Genomic DNA, 24,367 nt, shown 5'->3' with positions numbered 1-24,367 from the left:
TACATATATATACAGATAACACACATTAAATTTGTATCCAAATATATATATGCATAGATATCACACATTAAATTTGTATCTAAATATATATATATATATATATACAACTTTAGTTTGTTGGGATTACTTGAGATGATATTTTTAATATTTAATATTTCAATGCATTTTCATCTCATGTTGGAAACATATTCCCAACAGAACAATTCTATATATATATATATATATATGGTTGTTCCATTATGCAGCATTCATACCGTAAAATTTTGATCTATGTACATATATTAAATTAAGAGACTCACTGTATATATTGACTAAAAATACATATACATAGATATGAATGTGAATACTTCTTATAAGCATATATATATATTATCTTAATTAATTCAAAAAGCAATTCAAGATGATTTGACGAAGTCTGAAGATAGTGCAAACTTTAGATACATACATAATAAATGTGTATATATATTATATAAGAATTTTTTAAATAGGAAATCCTAACCTTATTAATTCAAAATCTTTTATATGGTAAATATTAAGTGTTGTCGTATTTTATTTTAGAATTTTAAATTTAAATAGCAAATGATAATATAAATAGACAATCAACATTTACCACATAAATATCAGAATTTTATCAAATTAGAATTTTTTTATAAAAGACAAATTACATATATATATATATATATATATATATGTATATAATTTTATCAACATGAGTCAATTGCTCACCGTTTGGGGGAGAACAACCTTCCGATCACACGTGATTACATGTAATTGCAATTTAAGTATATATAATCACATGGATTGTACGATGATAATGCTTGTCGCTTACCCCTCATTAGCACAATAACACTTATAAGACTGCCGGCATATGCAGAGTGAATATAATATTGCAGGCATACGCAGAGTGGATTTTTTTGTTCCTATGATCCTAAAATTTTTCACTCTATACATATAGATATATATATATATATACACGTACGCAGAGAGAGAGAGAGAGAGAGAGAGAGAGATGGAAAGAGAGAGAACAAAACATTTATTATATAATTAGCAAACTCATTAGTGCTAACAAAGAAAAAGCTTTAGATCACCTAAACATTTGGACCTCTCATCTTAGCTCTGATGAACGTACAAATTAAGCGAATTCTCCTTCATTAAAGTATTGGACATGCCTTCACAACCCGCTGGCGTCATCAATAAACTTGTTTAATCTCTCACTTATCCTCGCAGCTGCTCCAGGACCCAGTGTTGACTCTTCAATCTAATGATATATGTCTATTAGAGTATCAACTAGAATTATGTTTAGACGCTAAATTAATACATTGAAAAATTGTTAAAAGAAAACAAAAATTAGGTTTCAAATGGACGGTTAAATGTTTGGTTAATTACCTTAGAGTGTATTGTGTGAAAAACTGAATCCTCAACAACAGAGAAACTGGCATTAATAATGTCAGCTCCTTCTTCATGAAGCACTCGGATGGTCTCGTTAAACATGAACTGAAAATCCAATCCAGTTATCAGAACAATCTCTAAAGCCGAACCAATTATATGAATCTCAATTTGTGGTGATTTTACTCCTGCTGCCACTCCACCACAGCTGGTACTATTGCTGCTGATCATCATGCCTCCTGCATTATTACTGCTCCTTTCGATTCCCATCAAGCTGTCCTTTTTCTCCTTCATCCTTTCCAAGCTCGTCTGCAACTTTTTTATGTAATTTGCAGCTTCATCCAGCTGATCTGTCAGAGATGTCACCTCCTGCCATAAACTCATACAAGCCTTTACATTAGAGAGCGATAGAGAGAGATAAGGGGAGAGAGAGAGAGAGAGAGAGAGAAGGATATATACCCTTGAATTCTGGTGAGGTACAAGAGAATTGAGCTTGGAGTAAAGGACTTTCATTTGATTTCTTCGGTTTCTCTCAATTGTTTTTCTGTCAGTTCGAGATGAACTAGGGTTGTGATCCATGAGTATACAAGCGTATCTAGCAAACAGAGAAAGAAATAATACATTCGAGCTATTAACAGAGAGATGATATATGTTTTTGGTCCTTGAGGATGACTTGGTGGAAAGAAACAAAAGGCAAAAAGCAAAATTGTATCATTAGATGCTACTGCAAAAGTTTGCTGATTTGAGAGAGTGTGGGTCCAGTTGCTGTGGAATTACATGGTCCGTCTTTGACCGTTTAATTTTGACAAATAAAACATAAATCCAAACTGTATGAATTTCGGCTTTAACAACCGTATATATGACTTTAACAACCGTATGTATGACTATTGTTTACCAAAAACAAAAAGGAAAATAAAAAAAAAACTTTATATGTGACTATACAAAGTAATTCCATCAATTGTACATATGCTAACTTTAACATATGGGAATTTCTACGGTAAGTTTCAATGTAGATGCTCCCTTAACACATTCCTCTCATGTGCCTAATCGTACTGGCTAGACGTACGTACATTTGCTAACTTAGACTATTTTGATATTTAATAAGTATCTGTTTCAATTTATTGAAGAATAAAATGCGAAAAATAATAATAATAATAATAATTGAAAAAGATAACTCGTTTAATTAAGTAGGTTAAGTTGATGTGGAAAACAAAAAAGTGATAATATTATAGCCATCAAGGTGTTTACCAAATATATATATATATATATATATATCAATATATTATTGGATGACATATATATAAGTTAAATTTAGATAAATGAATAACTAAATAGATATGATAAGAGGGAAAAAAAAAACTTTAAACTAATAATTGAATAAAATAAATAAACAATTAATATTTGTTGTATCATTTAATACGTCATTTAGTAAATTAATTTCACAAATATTTTGATAATTTTTGTATTACTAAAAAGAAAAATAAAAATAAACACTATCAAAATGAAAGATTACCTGTAGAGGTATCATGACAAGGAAAAAAACAAAAAAAAAAAAAAAAACTATCTAAGTTAAAGTCTACTTTCAAAATGATTGTTAAAGAATGTGACCATGCAAAAATTATAAAAATAAAAATAGAAAAATAGTTTTAAAAAAATACAAAATACAAAAACAAGCCTTTCGCAAGAAAAAGAAAATTAAACTAACAAAAAAAAAAAAAAAAAGGTTAATGGACACATTGTAAATTAAGTTTGGGTTTTAAGAATCATTTGAAGTGATTTTTCAAAAATTATCTAATTCTTACTTCTTTGAGAATTACCAAATAAGTGATTTTTCTATAACAAAATCACTAAAAATGATTTTAGATTCTTTTTGCCAATACTATAGGAGCTATTTTTATGCTTTTGCTGATGCTTTTAGGCCTTCAACAATCACTCCTAAAGGAGCTTTTAGTATTGTTGTAGCTTGCAAGAATTAGCTTAAGCTATACTCAGTAATCATTCCTAAACGAGCTTTTAGTATTGTTGTAGCTTGCAAAATTAGCTGAAGCTATACTGAAGAAATAATCAACCGTAGAAATAATAGTCAATATTTGACAAACATGAGGTTGAAAATTATTTTAGGTTTTAAAGTTGACATTTAAACATTTGGTAAATAATAGTATTTAATTACTATAAGTATATATACATTAACTATAGAAGACATTGATTTTTATTATATCTTTTAGGCCTCTAATAATCACTTCCAAATGAGCTTTTATTATTATTGTAGCTTATAAGAGTTAGCCTGAGTTATATTGAAGAAATAATGAACTATAGAAATACTAGTCAATGGTTGATAAACATGAGATTGAAAATTATTTTATGTTTTAAATTTAGCATTTAAACATTTGGTAATTAATAGTATTTAATTACTATAAGTATATATATTAACTAAAAAAGACATTGATTATTATTATATCTTTAGTAGTATTTTTATAATAAGTGAAAAGTTGTGGATCTCCTTAGATTTTGGAAAACATCGATCACCTCTAAGTTTTCAAATTCATCACTCACCTCCCCAAGTATTAAGAAATCTCATTCTTTCACTTTTTTAAATTGTAAAATGTCTATTTTGCCTTGATATGGTTTAAAATAAATTTTAATTTAATAGTTTATCTTTCTATCATTGTGTCACAAATTATTATGATATATATTACCTTACAAAAGAATACAATTTTACATATTTTGAAAATTCCAATATTCATATTTATATTATTAATTATGAACATGAAATAAAGTAAGACATATAAAATGATAAAAAAAAGTGCAAAGCAATTTATAATATAAATGCAAGCAAATAGTACCTTTTTTTTTTTTTTTCAAATATCAAATTAAGATACACACACCAAATTGACATTCTATTGTTAAATTAAATGGAAAGAGTTAACGGTTGAGGGGTGGATGATGAATTTTTAAACCTTAGAGGGGTCCTCAATAATATTTTGGCTAATTAAAGGGATCTATGAAATTTTCCCTTATAATAAATAACGCAAAAACTTTTTCTTATTTTTATTAATATATGAAGCATTATTAAATATTTATTTGACGTAGCTTTTTTTTATTCACCACAACTATGTAGAAAAGAAAAATATTTAATATACCAATGCTTATTTATTCTAAAACTATAACTTGGAAATATATATATATATATATATATATATATATATCAAGTTTTACCAACACTGGTACTAAAATCCATATTTTAGTGATATTAAACGGGAGAAGGTAATATACAATCTAAAAAGCTACATTCCTATTGCTTTTTAAAAATCAACTTCTAGAGCTCTAGATATGGGAGAACTAATTTTTTTTTTTTTAATTATACCAAACGCTTAAATTAACTTTTAATTATTTCATAATGAATTTTGAGGTCCTAAAAATAATCATAAGCAAGGCCTTAATTGATTGAATCAGCTCTAATGATTTTTTGTATGAATTGTCTCTTAAATAGATATCTATATCATAAAGATGGTAAGCCCTTCTAACCGTTATACCACATATACAACAATCTACATACTCCTATCGAAAACGCTATTAGATAAGATCATCAAGTTGGAAGTAATTTTTTTTTTTTTTTAATTTTTGGTCGTTTCACAAAAGCACCAGTAAAATATAAGTTCGCCAGTTGCTTTTGTTAGGAAGTTATTTATGGGAGATGCCAGTATAATTCATACTAAAATCATTTAGTACCGAATCGAATCCCCAAAGAGAAAAATAAAATAATAATAATAAGTTATTGGCTTTTGTTGAAAATTCTGACCAAAAAACAAAATTAAAATTGTTTTGCTCTTATTTATCTTGTGCACACATCAATCCTCTATTTGTTTCTTTTTCTATCCTTGTGGATGTTTATATTTTAAGTCATGAAATTTATATTAACACATGTTTAATTTTATCTTAATAATCTTCTAAAATATTTTTTAATAAAATATATGGTTCAATATTATCTATTGGATTGACCATTCACATGGGAGACTGAAAAACAAGTATAAGATCTTCCATTTACTCGTTATTATGGTGAAAAACAAGTATAAGATCTTCCATTTTTCCATTCTTGTGGATTTTTATATTTTAAGACATAAAATTTATATTAAAACATGTTTAATTTTATTTTAATTATCTTCTAAAATATTTTTTAATAATTTATATGATTCAATATTTTCTATTGGATTGACCAATCACAAAAGAGATTGAAAAAGCGCATGTTTATAAATACTCATTTTTTTTAAAATTTTAATTTTATTATTTTCAATAGTAAAAGGCATTTATATGAGAACAAAAGCATTTGATAACGTGTTGCACCAAAAAAAAAAAAAAAAAAAAGGAAAAGGTATATGTTTTTCCACAAAAAAATTAAAAATTCACGTTTGAATTTTTTAAAAGAACATTTTATGATTTTTATCCAAACACGTAACCGTTTCTGTAAGAAATGCTATTTAAGAAATAGATTACTGAATAAAAAGACTTTAAAAAGTACAACGAAGCACACCTAAAAGTGTGTTTGGTTACATCTAAAATTATTTAGAAGCATTTGGTAACATATTGGGCGAAAAAACACAGAACCACTTTTTGTATAAGATAAAAAATGAAAATATTTTCCTAGATAGGTGATTCTCTTGAAAAAAATAATGATGCATTTTGTAAATTAGTTAAACAATAAGGGTTGCAATTTAATACCTTTTAGTGTAGGAAATTTTTAGTATATTTAAAATATTACAATTTATGCGTTAAGTTTCAATTTACTGTATTTTGATACAATTCGAATTTTAACTAACAACCATTAATTCTACTTCACCAGTATTAAAATACAATTTATTGTCATTTAAACCATCTAATTTCATAAATTTGCGTTTCACTATCCTTTGAATTTCACCGTATGTTTACCATCTTTTGTTAAAAAAATTAAATAAATTAGATTACAAAACAAGAAACTGGCATTTCAAGCCAAAAATTGCAATTGTATATAGTTTACAACCAAAAACTCAATTATTTAGGGTTATTGCATTTTACTATCCTATAATTTGTCCGGATTATACATTGGACTTTTAAATTCAAAACATTCTACATCAGTAAGTTAATTTACAATTTGTTTTACATTAATTGAATTTTCAAATTAAAAATTAAATTGACTAATTAATAAGAAATTTAAAAATTAAGTAGTTTTTTCAATTTAAAAATAAGGTGAGAAAAAATTTTGATTGATTGATTAATAGTAAAATTAATCAATTTTTAAAGTTTTTAAACTTTTATTACTAAATTCAAGAATCAATTTGAGAATTAAACTTAAAGAAAACAAATTGTAAGTTGAGAACCTAACATGAAACATCTTAAATTCAAAAATTTAGTGTGCAATTTTACCGAAATATAGGCTACCAAAGTACAGTTAATCCCAATCACTTATCTTTGAAGTACTCTTTCATCAAAATACTATTGTTGAAAAGCATTATTGAATAAAAATAATGTTAAAAAAAAACACTACCAAACACGTTGTAAATCCAATTACAATAAATATTTCCCTTAGCAAACTTTTATATTTTTTTGTTTCTTTTTTTTTTTTTTGGTTTTTTTTTTTTTTATACATATTATGTAAAAGCTAATATTTTTATTCTTCCTTCTTATCTCTTTGCTCGTACGTTGCATCATTATCGTTTTCATAACATGTTAATTAAACATGCACTTCAAAATCTTGTTATATGACGTTCTAGTATACATCATTTGAAAATAATAAATTGGTGAGACGTACAAGTAGGGAATGCAATATAGAGAATCTGAAATTTTGATATTAATAATAGGTAATATGGCTTGATCTAACACAGTATATCACACTAATAACGAATGTTGGAGCCAACAATTAATTTATATTTAGTGTTCATGCACCTAAATAAAACAATAAACTAATTAACACGATGTTTGGATAATTTTAGCTTGTTTCTTCTTTAGAACAACTTCTAAGAAGTCACTTCTCTATAAACACTTCCAAAAACTATTTTGGGGACTTAAAAATTATAAGTAGCATTTTGGAAAGCATACCAAACAAGGCTTAACTAATGGCATAATAAAAAGCACAAGGACCAAAAAAAAAAAAAAAGTAAAATAGAGAAAATTTATATATGTCAGGCTCACATTAGATCGATATGATATTTTAGTTTAGTTCCCTTCTTTATTATGCATTGGATCGCTTCAAAAGCTAAGTTTAGCATGGATTTAGTGTCTAATGATATACTAACACTTTATTTATAGATAGTGAATTGCACGGATCTAGTGAATATTTAGGAAAACTAAACACCCTACAAGGATTTAGTGAACTATAATGTAGAGATGTGAAAATGGGCTAAACAATATGAATATAGAATCATGGCATGTTGAAATTAGACATTATACAAGAAGGACATGAGACACATTGTGCCATGTCGAGCAGGAAGCAAGTATGGGCCATGCCTACTATCACGATTCTACAAGTTTGCAATGGAAATAAATTGCGAATGCCAGGACTCTCTACTCAAGGCTAGCTTTCCAATATCTGTGTTCCAATGATATCGACCCATCTAATACCATTAGCATACTTTTAAGGTTTACAAATGATAACTACTCTCACAAGTCCTGCACATAGATGACTATAACTGCTTCCCAGCATCATGGTTATAAACCAAAATGCTTGACCCATCTAAAGATCCTCATAGTTGTCACAAAGGCTTATGCCACTCAATAAGCTCACCCAATAGCATAACTCCTATTCAGTAGCTTGAAGGTCAATCTTTAAGCCAAGACCAAGCCAGCATCCCCACACACTAATCGGGGTCTTGGTCTAAACACATAATGATTAGAATATGACCTTAAGACATTCAAGAAAGCATTGTGCTAGCATAACACTTAAAGGAACAACATAAGATCTAAAGCCCACATACAAATGCATCATGATGACACAATGTTGCCTCATCCATGCCCACAAGCTTTTGAATCCCTCAAGTGTGGCAGAACCCAAGTCATCATCCTTCGACATGATTAACACAAACTATTAACAAAGACACACGAGCTCTCCATCATCTCTGGTAGATAATGGAATAGTGGATGGTACAAAGGAGATTTTAACATCGGAGTGACATGCAATACACGCACATTGTGCCCACTAGTAGTATCCTTGAAACTTCTTGTTTCTCAAAGACACAAGAGTACCTTCATGGCACTTATGCTTGCCCATGGGCTTGTATGTCACCTGTGAGTAGCTCAATTAACCTTAGCTTAAAATCAGAACCAGGGGTGGTGGAGAGTCTGATGCCATACCTACCCCTGAATAGCTTATTTACCAATTTCTTTTCCATTGAGTAGAAATGTCACTTTGCACGAGAAGTCATCATCGGGTTTTCTTAAGCAATCCTTCTCATATTGAGTTATCCTTTCACACACAACATCTTAATGACATTATTAAAAGATCCCCACATTTCAAGATCTCATATCCCAAACTCATAATTTCTACAAAATGCCACTATTCCATTCCAAAGATGCAGACCATCACACTTAGCTAGGCACACAACATGAGTCTATAATAGATCAAACATAGCACAAGCCCATGACATGACTAGCACGAATAATATACAAGTAATATGTTGTATTAGTTAACTTACGTTTTTTATTATTTTGTTAATATTTGTCAAATTAAATAATATAATACTATATTAAATCAATCTTTATTTATGATTTAAAATTTTAAATTATTTACTATCATGTTTTTGTTTATTTATAGTTTTTCTTCTCTTAAAAGTTATGTAATTAATTACTTATCTACTTTTTTCTCCTTTGTGTAAATATAAATTGACTAACAAATCATAAAATAAATCCATTGTAGTGAATTTAAGTTATTTTTTATATTTATTTTACATAATGTATTAATTTTATTTAATAAGTACAAACATTAAACATGTCAGTATGAAATACAACAAGACAAATAAATGGGATGGTACAAGTATGACACAAAGAATAAATGGATCGACTCTATCATGACACAAGCATGAATAGGCTAAGGTTTCAATTGGTCATATGACAATATGCATGACCCATTTGACACCTCTACATAAATATGTTTTTACATATCATGCATTTTAATGATCTAATGGTTGGTAAGAAAAATAATGATGATAAAACTATCATATTGATCTAATATAAGACCAGTTTTATATTTAATAGTAGTAATTAATATTTGAATAAAGACTAGAAATATGAAATGTAACTAATTTCATAAAATAGTTTTGGTTAAAATTTTACAATAAAACAAAAAGAAACTCTAGAAAGCAAAAACCAAATTGGAACAACCGTACACAACATTGTGAGATTGAATCTCAGAATGTCATTGTATTTATATTTTCTTAACCATATATAATCAGGAATTATCTTATTAAACCAAATAATAATGGATACTCAGGTGATAAAGGATTAGACATTCAATAAAGTGATAATATTATTTGAATGTAAATATTAATTGGTAAGCTACTAACACCTACAACTAGAAGATCATGAATTCAAGACACTAGGTTAGGGGATAAATTATTTTAAATGATAAAAAATATAAAATTCTAAGTGAAATGTAAAAACCTTTAACACTTGTTATATTAGCATAATCCTTAAGCGAGTCAGGAAATTTGTTATTAGAGAATGTATGTATATATATATATATATATAAAGATAACAAATTCTAGTGGGATTTACTGATATAATCTCTCCTAGATCCTTCCCAAATACCTGAAGTGGTCCCACCCAAGGAAGCCATACCGAATTTTCTATTGAAAAGTTCAGTAAAATTCCTCCCATAATTAAATGTAACCCAACAATAAATAAAATAACATGAATACTTTTTATGGAATTCTTACAATTATCAATAAAAAATAATATAGAAATCATACATATTAGGTTAATCTAATATATTAGCACACTAAAGATTACAATGAACCAATGCAATATCGAAAGTGCTCAATATAATGCATGTAACACTTTACATTCACTTGCGGACCTGTCACTTTCTGCTGATATTGTCTCCAATTTAGCCACCGCAATTTGAATGAGATTTTTTTATTCAAAATTTCTTAGAAGATCACCCATCCTTGGATTACTCTTATTGAGCACGCCTAATTTCGAAATTATTTTGAATCTTAAAATCAACCGCTCTGAAAATTCCTCAACATTATGAGAGTGACTATTTTTGCATTTGAATCATCCCCTCATCTACATCCAGACAATATGGGATTGAACACCAAGTAGCCTGCTAGTGCCTCACACCTGCCCACACTAATCGTCACAATCTACCCCCTTAGGGCTTAGGGTCCTTTTTGGCACACTTCTAATCAGTACATGCTCTGACAATATTTGTAACACTCTGTCTACAATGGCAGATCTATCACTCTCTGACAATATTATCCTTAAATTAGTCACCATACTCTGTATGTGATTTTTTTTTATTCAGAGCTTCCTAAAAGGTCACACATCCTTGGATTACTCTTGCCTAAGCACACTTAATTTTGGAGTTCTTTTGAACCCCAAAACTAATTATTCTTAAAAGGCCTCGATATTATGAGAGTAACTATTATTACATCTTAGTCATCCACTAATATACATCCTGACGATGTAAGGTTGGAGAATACGTAGCCTATCAATGCCCTGCACTGGCCTACACTGGTTGTCAGAACATATACATCAAATTTTAGTGAAAGAAAAGAACATTTACTATTATTAGAGTCTTAGGAAAAGAAACAATACATTTGTAGCAAAATAAAATACAAGCAATGAAGATGCCTGAATGTAATGGACACAATTTGTCAACTGAGGCCTAGGGAAATAATTTAAAAACAAAACTAGGTGATAAGCTCAATAAGTAGAGTAAAATGATAATATGAAAATAATCATTTATTTTTAAAAAAATTATCTCAAAATCTCATTTACACTCTTTTGAAAGTCTCCCTGTTTCCTAAAAGTATAGCAAATTTACATATAAATATATTTATAAATATGATACCAATCACAACCTCCTATATTTAAATAAATAAATTATATTTATAAAAAATAATCCATAAGCCAAAGTAATAATTTCATTACCATAATATACATAATATCAAAACTTGTGTGTCATACCAAATACCAAATCTTGTGATATAAATCTTAGTGTTCCAAGGCATCGCAGAGCCAGTAGGGAAAGGGAAATATGTCATATGATCCTTGATGTCCCTAAGGTGTCGCAGAGCAAGGACCTCTCAACCAACCTTTACATGATGTGATAATAGCAGCCAATTATGTCATATATATATATAATCATAACTGTATCCGTATCTGAATCTATATATGTATATGTAACCTTAGTATTGCTTGGCATAGAGTATCACCAATCCATATCCCACATATATCTCATAACAAAATATCATTTATTTCTTTATATCCATACCTAAAGATTAATGTAACTAGTTGACATATTATATGCAAATCATATATGTAAATAAATTATATAAAATAATCAATTTATAAATATTTCTTTGATGCCAAAAATTTTACCATATAAACTTATATGGTAGTAATCAATTCAACTACCAAAATTTTTTAAATACTATGAGCATATTAGAATTTGGAAATAATTGAAAATTTATAAAAAATCACATGAAATGAAAGCTTATATATATATATATATATATATTCACATATATAAACACAAATAATTATATGACCAAAGCTTATATAAAATTTCATAAAACTTCGAAAACCATAAACCATCAGTTTAATATACCCCAAAAATATTCAGGAAAATAAATCCACTAAAAAAGATATCGCTCATTCCTGATCTATTATTAGATCATCTCCAATCTCTGTCTTGGTATCTAAAATATAATAATAACACTTTTTAGGCTTTCAAAAATTAAACTCTAGATGTTGGTGCGTATCAAATATCTTAAAATAAATTTTACAACACTTTGATTACCAAAATTAGTTACCAAAGGGTTTGAATATACTATGAACCTTTTATACCAAGTACCTAAAATTGAGATTTTTCACCTGAAGGCCAATTTGTTGAAATTGAACATTCCCATGGATCCTATTAACATTTAATTATACTCATCCAACTTCAATTTTATCTACTTTATCCAATTTGTCCAATTGTGCCAAAACACAATCCAATTTTATCTGATATTAAACTAATTGATCTAAAAATGAAAAAAATTATAAAATGATGTCCTCCAAGAGATGGTAACATAGTGATGAGCTCACCTCGATTAATCGTCATAGGTGGTGGCCGAAAAATGGACAGAAAATTTTGAACAAATTTCAAATAAACAAAACTCTCAAATGTCTTGGAACTAGGCAAAATGGAGGGAAAATTCGGACCATTAGGTCCAAATTAAATGGACTATGGTGGTTATATGGCTTGGAAATTGCCCCAATCCCAATGCTTCCGGCAAGTTCCCAACATGAAAATTTTTATATTGGTTGGTTTCTCCATGGATAATTGATTGGTATGGGCAATGAGAATCATTGGTCCAAAAATAGGTCATTTAGGTAGAAGGAGAGGCACATAGCCTGCTTCGGGTTGCCAATCTCGATACATCGATGGCACACCGTGAAAATTTAAGGCTTTGGTGGGCTTGGCATGGGCTACAACAAGATGTGGCATGTATTCCAAGATCTAGTTGGAAAACATATCAATCTGATGAAGAACCAATCAGCTATAGAGAAGGATGTAGGTTGACCCGATTTTTGGCAAGTCTTGGTAGATTTCATAAGCGGTAGGACTTTTTAGGGATAAATTTGATATTTTATGAATTGTTGAATGTCTAGCATGCTTTCCCATGCACATATGGGCCATTGGATCAGTAATAGAAAAAAAATCCTGGAGTGGTTTTGATATTGATATAATATTATTGTTTGAACCTTTTTTAATAATGACTTTTTAATCGTAATTTAAAATTAGGCATGTCACTAATTTATGAACTTGTATCAACGAACCCTTTGCAATGGTATAAAAGTCATTGTCAAAATCCATCTCAAAAAAAAAAAATCAAACTTGGTTCTACTTAAAAATCCAATTTAGTATAACTTGGTCAACTCTAGTCAAACCATTCAAAAATTCAAATTTCAAATATTTTTGTCAGAACAGATCATTACACCTATATACTAAATGATAATTTAAATAGTTATAATTTAATGATTCTTTTTAAAGATTTTAGCATAAAAAATAATATAATTAAATATCTCTAATTAAAATTTAACATATAAATTTGTTATCACTGCCAGTGGTAAAAAATAGTAAAACTCTATGGAGAAAGTATTTATTCACAGAATCTTTTATTTAGTTAAATTTGGAATTCTTGATAAAAATTTTCAAAAATCCATAAAAAGCTCAATAAAAACTCGAGAAGTTCTTTATGGTTTGTTTTTTTTTTTTTTTTTTGTTTTTTTTGGCCTTTTCAAATCCTAAGAAATTCTAAAGGCTTCAAAATAATTCAATAAGCCAAAAAAAAAAAACTTTTCAAAACTCCAAAAATATCTTTCAAATATTTCAGAGGTCCTAGATGTTTTTTAAGATCTTGAAAAGTTGAAGAAATCTCAAAAACAATTTTAAAAGGCCATATTGAATTTATAAGGTGCAAACAAAAATATTTTTGTGACTTATCGAATTTTTCTCAAGCTTTCATAATTTTTATGTGGCTCAGAAATAAACTATCTGAGATTTTTTGAGGCTTCTTAAATTTTGCCGGACTTTCTAGAGTATTTCTGAAGCTTGGGAAAATATTAATGGAGTTTCAAAATATTTTTTAAAGGTTTATTGAACTATTTATGACTTCTTGAATTGTATTAGGGCCTTGAAAACATTTTGTCGGATTTTTTTTGGACTTTTCAAAAAACATTTATGATACTTTAATTTTTTATTTTGACTTTAAGGGAAAATTTACAATTTTGGGTATGGTTAAGGTGCATTATTACATTATATATATATATATATATATATTTTATTTTACTTTTAAAAGAAAAACGACAACAGCAGGGGAGGCAAAAAAATATTACAACAATAAATGCTAATATTCAACATTAAATTCTTAAAATTGAAAAAAAAGGGCAGTATCGTTTAATTTTATCATAATAAAAATTGAATGAAATATAAAAAAAAAATTATGGTAACATTTCAACTCAATCATATGTCAACTCATAAATATATGTGTATATATATATATATTTATTTATTTATTGAAAAAAATATTAATTATTTATCAAAACAGATCCCTTCATTGTTTCAAGTCTCCAAAAATTTTTTTTTCCCGAAAACTGTAATAAAATAAAATATACACAATTGTAGTTCTATATAAAAAAATTAATAATAGTTATAAATAGTGAAAATTAATAAGTAAAACACAAACAATTCTTGTTATTAAAAAAAAAAAGTGATATTAAAATAGAGTTACATAATCTTTCTTTTGTGTTTCGATTTGTTTGTTGTATTTTTTATTGTTGATTGTGTTTATATATATATATATATATATATATATTAGGTCAATTATTGTAGATTGTATAGTGTCAGCATGGTGAAATATATATATATATATATATATATACTTTACTTAGAGTAGGCTAATGGAGTACATTTTTGAAAGATGAGGAGGTATTTCTGCAAATTTCGAAGTTTGGAAAGTAAAATGTAACAGTTACAATGGTTTAGAAGAAATTGGTGCAAATAAACCTTACGATTAATGCTAATCTAATTCTTACCTAACCCGTTCTTTATGATCATAACCACGATTTGATTGGTTATTTTACAACGACATTAAAAACGTGTTTGACAAGGGACTGGATAAGGGGATATTCTATGGCCTTGTTGAAGACGTGGCTCTATGTGTACCATCAATCAGGAGTAATTAGCCATTGAAAATAGCAATTAAAGAGCAGATTAGTTACCATTGAAATTTACTAAAGTCGCGAATTCACGTGAAGGGACGCCACATAGAGAAACTTTGTTTGTCGTTTCCAGGACACTTAATCCAGAAAACGTCAAGAGCACTATATCAAAAACTGTGAGAAAAAGAGACTGTCCAAAGTAGCTTTTGGGGTCCTATTGCCTCAACCACAAATGAATTGATTTTGTTTAGCTGATAGATATGAAAACGACAGGCCTTTGCCTTACGACGGACTAACTGGGACATACAACAATAATGTTGGTTGGATCTTTGAAGTTTACTTGGAGGAAAAAAATTCACATATTTTTGGCTCTCTTTAATCCTTGTCTATGCATATTGTTGCTTCATGTATGAGAGACTGATACAATGGCATTCGGATAAGATGCTGACCATCTTCAATTTTTTGGTGATGTTAATTTTTCCTTAGTTAATAATCTTTATTGTGGGATAAAAAAAGAAGAAAAGAATTTAGTGGGGGTGGTCCTTTCATTTCTTGCCATAACAGGATCGAGGTGATTCTCGAAATAATAATGGTATACTTTCAAAGGTTTAAGCATTTTTATCATTAAAACAAATTTTAATATAAAAAAGAAAAGGCAAATCCATAAGTTCATATATAAGAAATACATTAAGTGAATCACCTTCAGACAAATGTATAGCTGTTATAATATTATTCTACAATTGGGTGTAGTTTAATATACATTATCCAAAAAAACATGTTATATATATATATAAGTGGGCCCAAAAGCAGAACATACTAATTAATTTATTTGTTTGCTAATTTAAAAACCAGGAGTACTCCTTACTACAAGAAAAAATTGAGAGCAATCCATATATATATATATATTTCTCAATCCATATATATATATATATATATAGTAATTTTACGGTGCGGACCGTTTATATACGGATCACATTCAAATTTAATATTTTTTAAAAATTAAAAAAAAATAATTTTATTGTATATGTATAAGCAATGTACACAACAAAACCATATAATCTACATACGGACAGTCCACGTTATAAAAGCTCTCACTCTCTCTCTCTCTCTCTATATATATATATATATTCATTTTATTTCAATTTTCGAAAATCTTGGAAAGACACTGAAATTGTAATAATTCGTGTTTTTAATTTTTTCCTTTTTTCTTTATAATATTTCATAGTTATCTTGCGGGTGGTACAACTACAGTTTAAGAATGACAAGAAGCTACTCACCAAAAAAAAAAAAAAAAAAAAAAAAAAGGGAATAACAAAAAGCTGCTCTAGAAATCGTGTTACTGTATTATATATGGTTATGTAGTTTTGATTTATTTTGTTAATTTATTGTAAGCTGACAGTAGCAATCTCCTAGCCGCTAACAACAATTAGAAGAAAAGGGAAAAACAAGGATAGGACCATCACCAAAAGCACAATTCTATTTTCAACGTAGCATTGCTTTCACACACCCACACACACACACACACACACATATATATATATATATATATATATTAATTCAAACTAAGTTATACTTACAGTTCGTTTATGATACGGACGGTTCGTATGCGGACAACAGTATTGATGACGGTTTTTCATAGTATTGGTGACAATTTTCTAAGAAACTGTCGTTAATACTATAAAAAACCGTCACTAATATTGCGGTCCTCATGCAGACCGTCCTCACCATAGAATTTCCGGTTATACTTATATATATATATATATATATTACTTGTCAGGTTCAACTTAAATTTTTTTAAAAATATCATAATTAATTTTTTTAATCTTTTGTTTATATCAAAAAATGAGATTTAAAATTATATTTATTAATTATCATATTTTGATAAAATTTATTTTTTATAATTAAAATTTTAATTTGTCATTAAATTAAAATTTAACTATTTTTAAATTTTAAATTTTAATTTTTCATGTAATTAAATGGTTAATAATGGAATATGACCATTTTTTTTTGGTCAACAATTACATAAAAATTTATGTGATGGATATTCATTTAATTTTTTTAGTGACTCCAGCATTGATCTTTTGTTATAAATGAGGACCCAGCACTCGTGCTTCAAGACTTTCAAATGAAGTTTCACATTTTGGAAAAATTTGTTATTTTCGAAGGTAGCATTATTTCCTTAAATGTATTTTTTTTTTAATTTTCTTAATTACTTTAGTAATATTTCCAAGTAATTATTTATTTATACCCATCAATATAAAAAAAAACAAAAGGAAAGATAGTTAACCCCCCCGAATATATTGGGGAATAAATGACACTATTAGGCTTGATTGTTTCCATATATATATATATATATATATACACATTTTTTTTTCTTTTCTTTTTGGTTCACGTTACCCTTGATCATCTGGTCCCCAGTTTTCAATAAAAGTTGATTGGATGGTCAAAGTCTGCCACTAATTAAGGACCTAGATATAAGAATGACAAATACAAAAGCTCTTCCATAGAATATTATGATATAAAGCAAGTATGATGTAGTATTCGGCAAAAGGAAAAATATATACATATATATATATATATATATATAAAGTATGATGTAGTTCTTTTTCCTTTCTCACTTTTGTACTAGCAGCATTTCATAAGGGGAAAAAAAAAAGTTATCTGCCCCTCTGGTTGGTACAATGACCTTAGATCAGTTTTAATTTGTTTTCTGAAAGTTTCCACAAGTCTCTGCAATGGATCAGAAATTTGGTTTTATTTTCGTGTTGTATACAGCTTATATCCTTAAAAGGGTGAATCAGGTTAATAATTTATTAGTAAAACGACCCTCTTGTTGCAACGCTTCTTCTTTTATTTTCTATTATAATTTTTTTCTTATACTTCTAACATAAGGCAATATATTATTTGTATATTAGATCTCCTAGTACTGTATCTGATTCCACTATAGCAAAATTAAAGGTTTTGCTGTCTTTAATTTTTTTTTTATTTTTTTTGTTTTTGTTTTTTTTTTTTTTTAACCTATGTAACGTTATTGGTAGGGAGAAAAAGCTTCTACAAATGCTATTTTTTTTTTTCAATAATGCAGAAGCTCCTCGAAATATACAATTTATTATATTTCGTCTCCCAGTATATAAAATTGACGGTTTTACTTTTTGATATTCCAAAATACTGATACATAATGTAACAATTTGACTTGCGAAAACATTTAAAATTTAAATTTTGGAAAATTGATATTATTACACTTTGAGCTATATTGAGTTTTGCACATTACATTTTAAATAATTTTTTATGGTATTTCTCACCCTAAATTAATAAAAAAACTCACTAGTCTTTTTTCCATTTTCTATCAAAAAAGTCAATATTTTTAGCACATGCTATGCACTTGATTTTTAAGGAATGGCATTTCATTTCTTTTTACTCTTCCTCTCATTATAAACCCATTTAAAACTCCAATCCATCAGTCATTCTTTCTCAATCAAGAACTCCAAAGGACGATATTTGAAGTACATAACAGAGCATGGATAAAATCAGCAGAGAGTGCGTTTGGGTCTTATAGGAGAGGAATCATTAATACCAAGCATGTAAGATCAATAAGAAATTGAATATATATATATATATATATATATATATTCATATATACTTGTATACAAAAATTATATGGTAACTGACTTATGAAAAGGGATTGTGAGGAAAACATCCATAAATGTCTGATCAGTGTGATTTTTGTGATCTTTTGGCTGAATGTATCCCTTATAATTTATCTTCAAAACTCTCTTATCTTATCAAAATTTCATACGTATACTATATGCAGCTGGTGAGCATTAATTAATTTAGACCATAAATAATAAGGAGCAAATTAAGAACAAATTAACAAAAATGTAAATTTTCAAAGAAAGTAAATGTAAAATTTAAAAAGAAATGGAAATAATTCATGTGAAAGGAATCTTTGGGTTAGCAGAATGCAAGAAAACAAACGAGAGAGAAAGGAAAAAGGTTTTGAAAATGTGGGAAGGGTTAAGATATGACAAAATAGTTAGAATGATTTATGTACGACCAGATACAAATGAGTAGTGGGAGACTGAGAAGAATCGATGGCGACTTTGTTTGAATTCTGAGAAAAGAAAGTTTAAATTAAAGGCCAAAGCCCTTTGAAAGGGACCTATGATGTTGTGCCAAAGACATTTAGATGGGTCGCCACTTAACCTCGGCATACCACTGTTGGAGACATATAATTGTGCTTTGACTCCTATTAATCTCTCCCTCTTTCTTAGTTAAAGAACTTCAATGTTAAAGTATAGAACAAAGCATGGATAAAGTCTGTGAAAATGACTCTGGGTTTTGTAGGAGAGGAATAATCCTATAGCAAGCATTCCTAATACTCCTGTTCTAACCCTCGTAAAATCGATAAGAGTTTTTCATCTTTGGAGAACTTCTTAGACAATTTTTACAAACCATATTATATCCTCATAGAAGGCAAGCGAGTTGCGTATATAAAATCGAGATATTGTGCCTAAGAAATCAAAGATGTTGGGATCAACTTTTGATCGGAGTCCTAAATAGGTTTCAATCCCCAATCTAGACAATTAAAAAAGAAAGTGCAAAAGATCCCAAATACTCTTGTCTAATTATCATGTGCAGAGCTCATACTAAGTCTATTAACTTTTCTTACAAAAAACACAAAAGTGACCAATGCTGCAAGTTTTTTATTAGTTCAGGGTATAAAATGTCAGAAAATATTATTTAAGATGCAATGTGCAAGATCAAATATAGTGTGCCCTACCCGCTCTCTTTCATGTATAAACAACAAATGTCTTAAGAAACAATGATCAATTTTCTAACACTAGATGAACTTGTCAAAACAAAATTATGGGTAGCACTAGATAATAAGTTTAATAGAGCACTGTCTATGTATACACTATAAAAATTAGACCTGGCAATTTGGGTCATGACATGGCCACACGATTCGAAAACGATACGGAATAAATGGGTTTGGATCATAATCGGATCAACCCGTTTAACACGATTATTAATTGTGTCATTTTCGGGTTGACCTGTTTAACTCAAAATTGACCAGTTACGATCCATTTATTAAACGTGTCAGTTTCAACCCAACACGATTATACACCTATTACAACCCATTTAAATTTAATTTTAAATTAATATTTTATCACTAATATAATATTTAATAACTAAAAAATATTATAAATTAAAAATTTTATAAAAATAATTTTCTATTACTAATTTTTTAAAAACAAAAAATACATCTTTAATAAAACAAAAACATAAAAATAAATAAAAAATAAAATTTTTTTTCGGGTTAATAGGTTAATTTTCGGGTTAACGGGTTAATAAGTTAGTTTTCGGGTTAATAGGTCAATTTCAAGTTAACGGGTTAATAGGTCAAAACGACCCGTTAAAATAATCGTGTTAAACGGGGTCGTGTCATGTTAACCTGTTTATAAATAGGTCGGGTTAGTGTTTTGGATACCTGACACGATTAATAAATGGGTCCTGTTCGGGTTAGGCATTTTTGACACGATTATTAAACAGGTTGACACGAATACGACATATGAATATGAATTGCCAGGTCTAATAAAAATGTGAACGAATTTTGAGATGATAATGAAGTTAACCAAGAAAACCTGAGCAGCTAAAGAAAGGGACTTACCTTCCAATAATCCAATTGAGCCATAATTTTATTTGCTATTGGACAAAAATGAACTTTAGAAGGATGATATTTTAATAAAGGAACCCCTAAATAAATAAAAGGAAGAAAACTATTTTTCATGCAAACCCTAGAAATAATAGATAGTTTCCATGATAGACAAATGGATTTACCAAAATAAATGTTTGGCTTCTCCCAATTTACAATTTGACTAGAAACCTACATATCATAACAACCTTCATTTCCAACTTAACCATAATAATACAATACCATCTCAGTTCTCCAATCTAACACAAGATTTACAAGTGCAAAAATAAAACCATTACAAGCGAAATTCAAATACATAAAAATAGTCCAAAAAGCTCCGAATGCAATTTAAACTTCAATCCTCCATTTGGTACCTCACTTCCAAATGAGGCATCAATAAATCCTTAATTAAAAATCCTATAGGACGATTGGGAATGGAGGAGTGAGTAAAGATACTCAGTTTTAATACTCAAGTTGAAAACAATAATAATCCTGTCATATTAAAATAATATACAAGTATATATAATGAGAATGAGATGTAATGCATATGCTACTGGTTTTGGGTTTTTGTAAAATGGTAAAATGCTAACTATTTGGCATGTAACACATACAAAGAAAAGATCAATATAGGTTTGCCTTTAGTGAATTATTTACCTAACCCAAATGCCAAGAACAAATCAAGGCATGACAGGGTAAAAATTGCCACAACACATATAGAAAACAAATCAAAATATGTAAGTGCGAAAATAACCAAAAGCCATTATCTTCATTGCTTGACTAAGATACTTAACACCAATTATGAGGAAATAAAATACCATAATCAACATTATCACAATATCATCTATATATCCACAATCACTATCATATCATAACATCTTACTCCAACCCGTCCTTAAAAAATACATGAAATTTAAAATCTAAGATGGTTTAACCAATTTTAACCAAATTAGACTTTTAAGTTGAACTAAGTTTGACTTTTTTGGAGATGAATTTTGGCTTTAAGTCTTATATCATTGTGTAGAGCTTGTTGATACAAGTTCATAGACCAGTGGTACTCTCTACTCTGAGTGATCGATAAAAAGTTATGGTTTTGGGATCTTTTTAAACATTAATATTATATTAATGTCAAAATCAATCCCAATTTTTTTTTTTTTTGTTAGTGGATCCAAGGGCCTATACATACCTAGGATTATGTGCTTTGGAAACCCAACATTTTGAAAATACCTAGTTTGCCCATAAAAATCCTCAACCCCATGAAACCTAAGCAGACCTATGGACTGAACCAAGTCCACCTATGATCCACTTTCCTCCACCATTAGGTTTAACAGAATTAAGCCACTTCTTACCATTTATAGGCTACATGCACTGCATGTAGGCAAAGCCCATTGACTTTTCGGCCATAACCAATTTTCATGATGAACCATTACTAGACGTGCTAGGATCGATAGCTAGAAGGCGTCGCCAACATTTTGATCGAGTTGCTTGAAACTTGTCCTTGTTCGACCATTTTAGGTCGTGCCATAGTTCTTACCCGCCATTTTTGGACCATTTAAATCTATTTTTATGTGTTACATATTTTTCCGACCATTTTAGGTTGGCCAAATTTTTTGACATACTGGCAAGATTTTTAGACCAGTATGATTACACTAATGCATTTCTTATCTCCTAGGATTTTCATTGATATAAAGTTTTTGAATTTCAGATATCATTTGATAATATTTTCATTTTTAGATCAATTAGTTAAATACTAGATAAAGTTATATTGTATCGAAACATAATTGGACGAATTGGACAAAATTTGAAGTTGGATTGATGTAATTGGATGTTAATGACACTTAATAGCCCTAATTTTGGATACCGAATATTAAGGGTGATACGAATCTATGTCGATTTGCTCCTAAACCCATATAATATCGGCCTATATCATAATTAAGTTCAAGTTCTAATGGTCATCTTGACCCCTAATCAACTTGTGATTAGAAACCTTGGTATATGATGAAGACGCCATAATAGGTGATGGATGTCTTATTGATAAGTCAAACTAAAATACTCAATCTCTATTCGATGTTTTAGGTGTTCAAAAAGAACAAAAAGAATTCTTCTCACAAATATTTTTTGAATAATAATCTAAGCTGCTTTTCCATTGAAAAATAAGTCTTTAAATAGGCTAAAGTTACAAGAAATCAAATGCTAAAGACATTAGAAAAATTCGACCAATATAGAGAAAAGATTAGGAAAGTGCCAAATTTTTCCTAGTTTCCTATACTAATTTTGTATTAATTAATTCCTTGATTTTGAAATAGGAATTAATTAATTTACACTCACAACAATAAAGTATCAAAATTTCTAAATTAATTTGTCCACAAATAATAAAATAAAATCCAAAATAAAAGATTATTTCCTAAAACAAAAGTTAAAATTTTAGATTAGGAAACTACTTGACTAGATTGTCAAGCAAGCTCTTTTTGTCTATTCACCAGCTATTTTAAGCTCTAAATCATTTTCAATATGCCATGTAGGATGCCAAATAAGATTAGCATTGGATCCCATACGTTGCTATTGATTGAACTAAGCAAAACTTGCTTGGAATGCAAGAACGAACCCTTCCAGTGCCAAAAGGGTGATTTTCGGCCAACTTGAAGGCTTGTGTACAAATGATGAACTTGGATATTTTTGCTTCTGCCTTGACATGATTCCATAGCCTTTTGGTGATCTTAATAATGTTTATAGGCTAACAAACTAATTCCTTACTATCCGGAGTCCATAGATGCACCAAAACAGCTTTCGGGGTCCATTTCTGCCATCATAACTTGGATGCACAGTACGAGCTTTGAATCTTCGGATATTATCATGCCTTTCTTGAGATTTAATAACACCTTGAATGAAACTAACCAGATTGTCCTTAGATCTCTTAGCATGTGCCCTAATAATTGGTCTTGTCTTTAGTTGTACAGGATTAGCACTCCAGTGGCGTACAGGCAGATTCTCATCAAAGGGTTCATAGTATAATTAGATTTTTAGTGAGCAATTTTGGTAATTGGAATGTTATAAAAGTTATTTTAAGATATTATGAATGAACCAATGCATCTAGTTTAATCTTTGAAAGCCTAAAAAGTGTTCTTGTTATATTTTAGATACTAAGATGGAGATTGGAGGTGATCTAATAATGGATTAAGAGCAAGATGTGGCCCTGTGAGCGAATTTATATTCCTAAATATTTTTAAGGCATATTAAATTGATGGTTCATGGTATTTGAAGTTTTATGAAATTTTATAGAAGCTTTGGTTATATAATTATATATATTTATATATGTGAGTATACATCAAAATTATTATTTTATATGATTTTTAGCAAGTTTTTAATTGTTTCCAAATTTTAATATACTCATAATAA

At 28.6% G+C, this 24,367-nt stretch overlaps 1 protein-coding gene across 2 annotated transcripts; it reads right to left on the bottom strand.

The window, feature by feature from the left end:
* Positions 1-1,016: 1,016 nt before the first annotated feature.
* On the bottom strand, positions 1,017-2,053 carry LOC107406159 (transcription factor bHLH162). 2 transcript variants are annotated; one of them, XM_048466635.2, is made up of 3 exons: positions 1,846-2,053; positions 1,387-1,755; positions 1,017-1,272 (listed from the first exon to the last, which is right to left on the bottom strand). In XM_048466635.2, exons 1-3 carry the CDS (start codon positions 1,963-1,965, stop codon positions 1,216-1,218), a joined length of 546 nt encoding a protein of 181 aa, XP_048322592.2. In that variant the 5' UTR covers positions 1,966-2,053; the 3' UTR covers positions 1,017-1,215. The 2 variants fall into 2 exon arrangements, with proteins under 2 accessions (XP_048322592.2, XP_015868749.3); XM_016013263.4 differs by having other exon boundaries at positions 1,017-1,258.
* Between the last annotated feature and the right edge of the window lie 22,314 nt (positions 2,054-24,367).

This window comes from Ziziphus jujuba, chromosome 1 (genome assembly GCF_031755915.1).
Source record: "Ziziphus jujuba cultivar Dongzao chromosome 1, ASM3175591v1".
NCBI lineage: Eukaryota > Viridiplantae > Streptophyta > Magnoliopsida > Rosales > Rhamnaceae > Ziziphus > Ziziphus jujuba.
The sequence above is the reverse complement of the archived record's forward strand: the minus strand, read 5'-3'. Positions and strand labels throughout refer to the sequence as shown.

Excerpts from the sequence above, each read along its gene's own strand:
- LOC107406159 (XM_016013263.4), bottom strand. The coding sequence starts at position 1,965 with ATGGATCACAACCCTAGTTCATCTCGAACTGACAGAAAAACAATTGAG. Across the intron at positions 1,756-1,845 it reads TACCTCACCAGAATTCAAGG|GAGGTGACATCTCTGACAGA; the intron begins GTATATATCCTT and ends AGTTTATGGCAG. Across the intron at positions 1,259-1,386 it reads TTCACACAATACACTCTAAG|ATTGAAGAGTCAACACTGGG; the intron begins GTAATTAACCAA and ends ATATATCATTAG.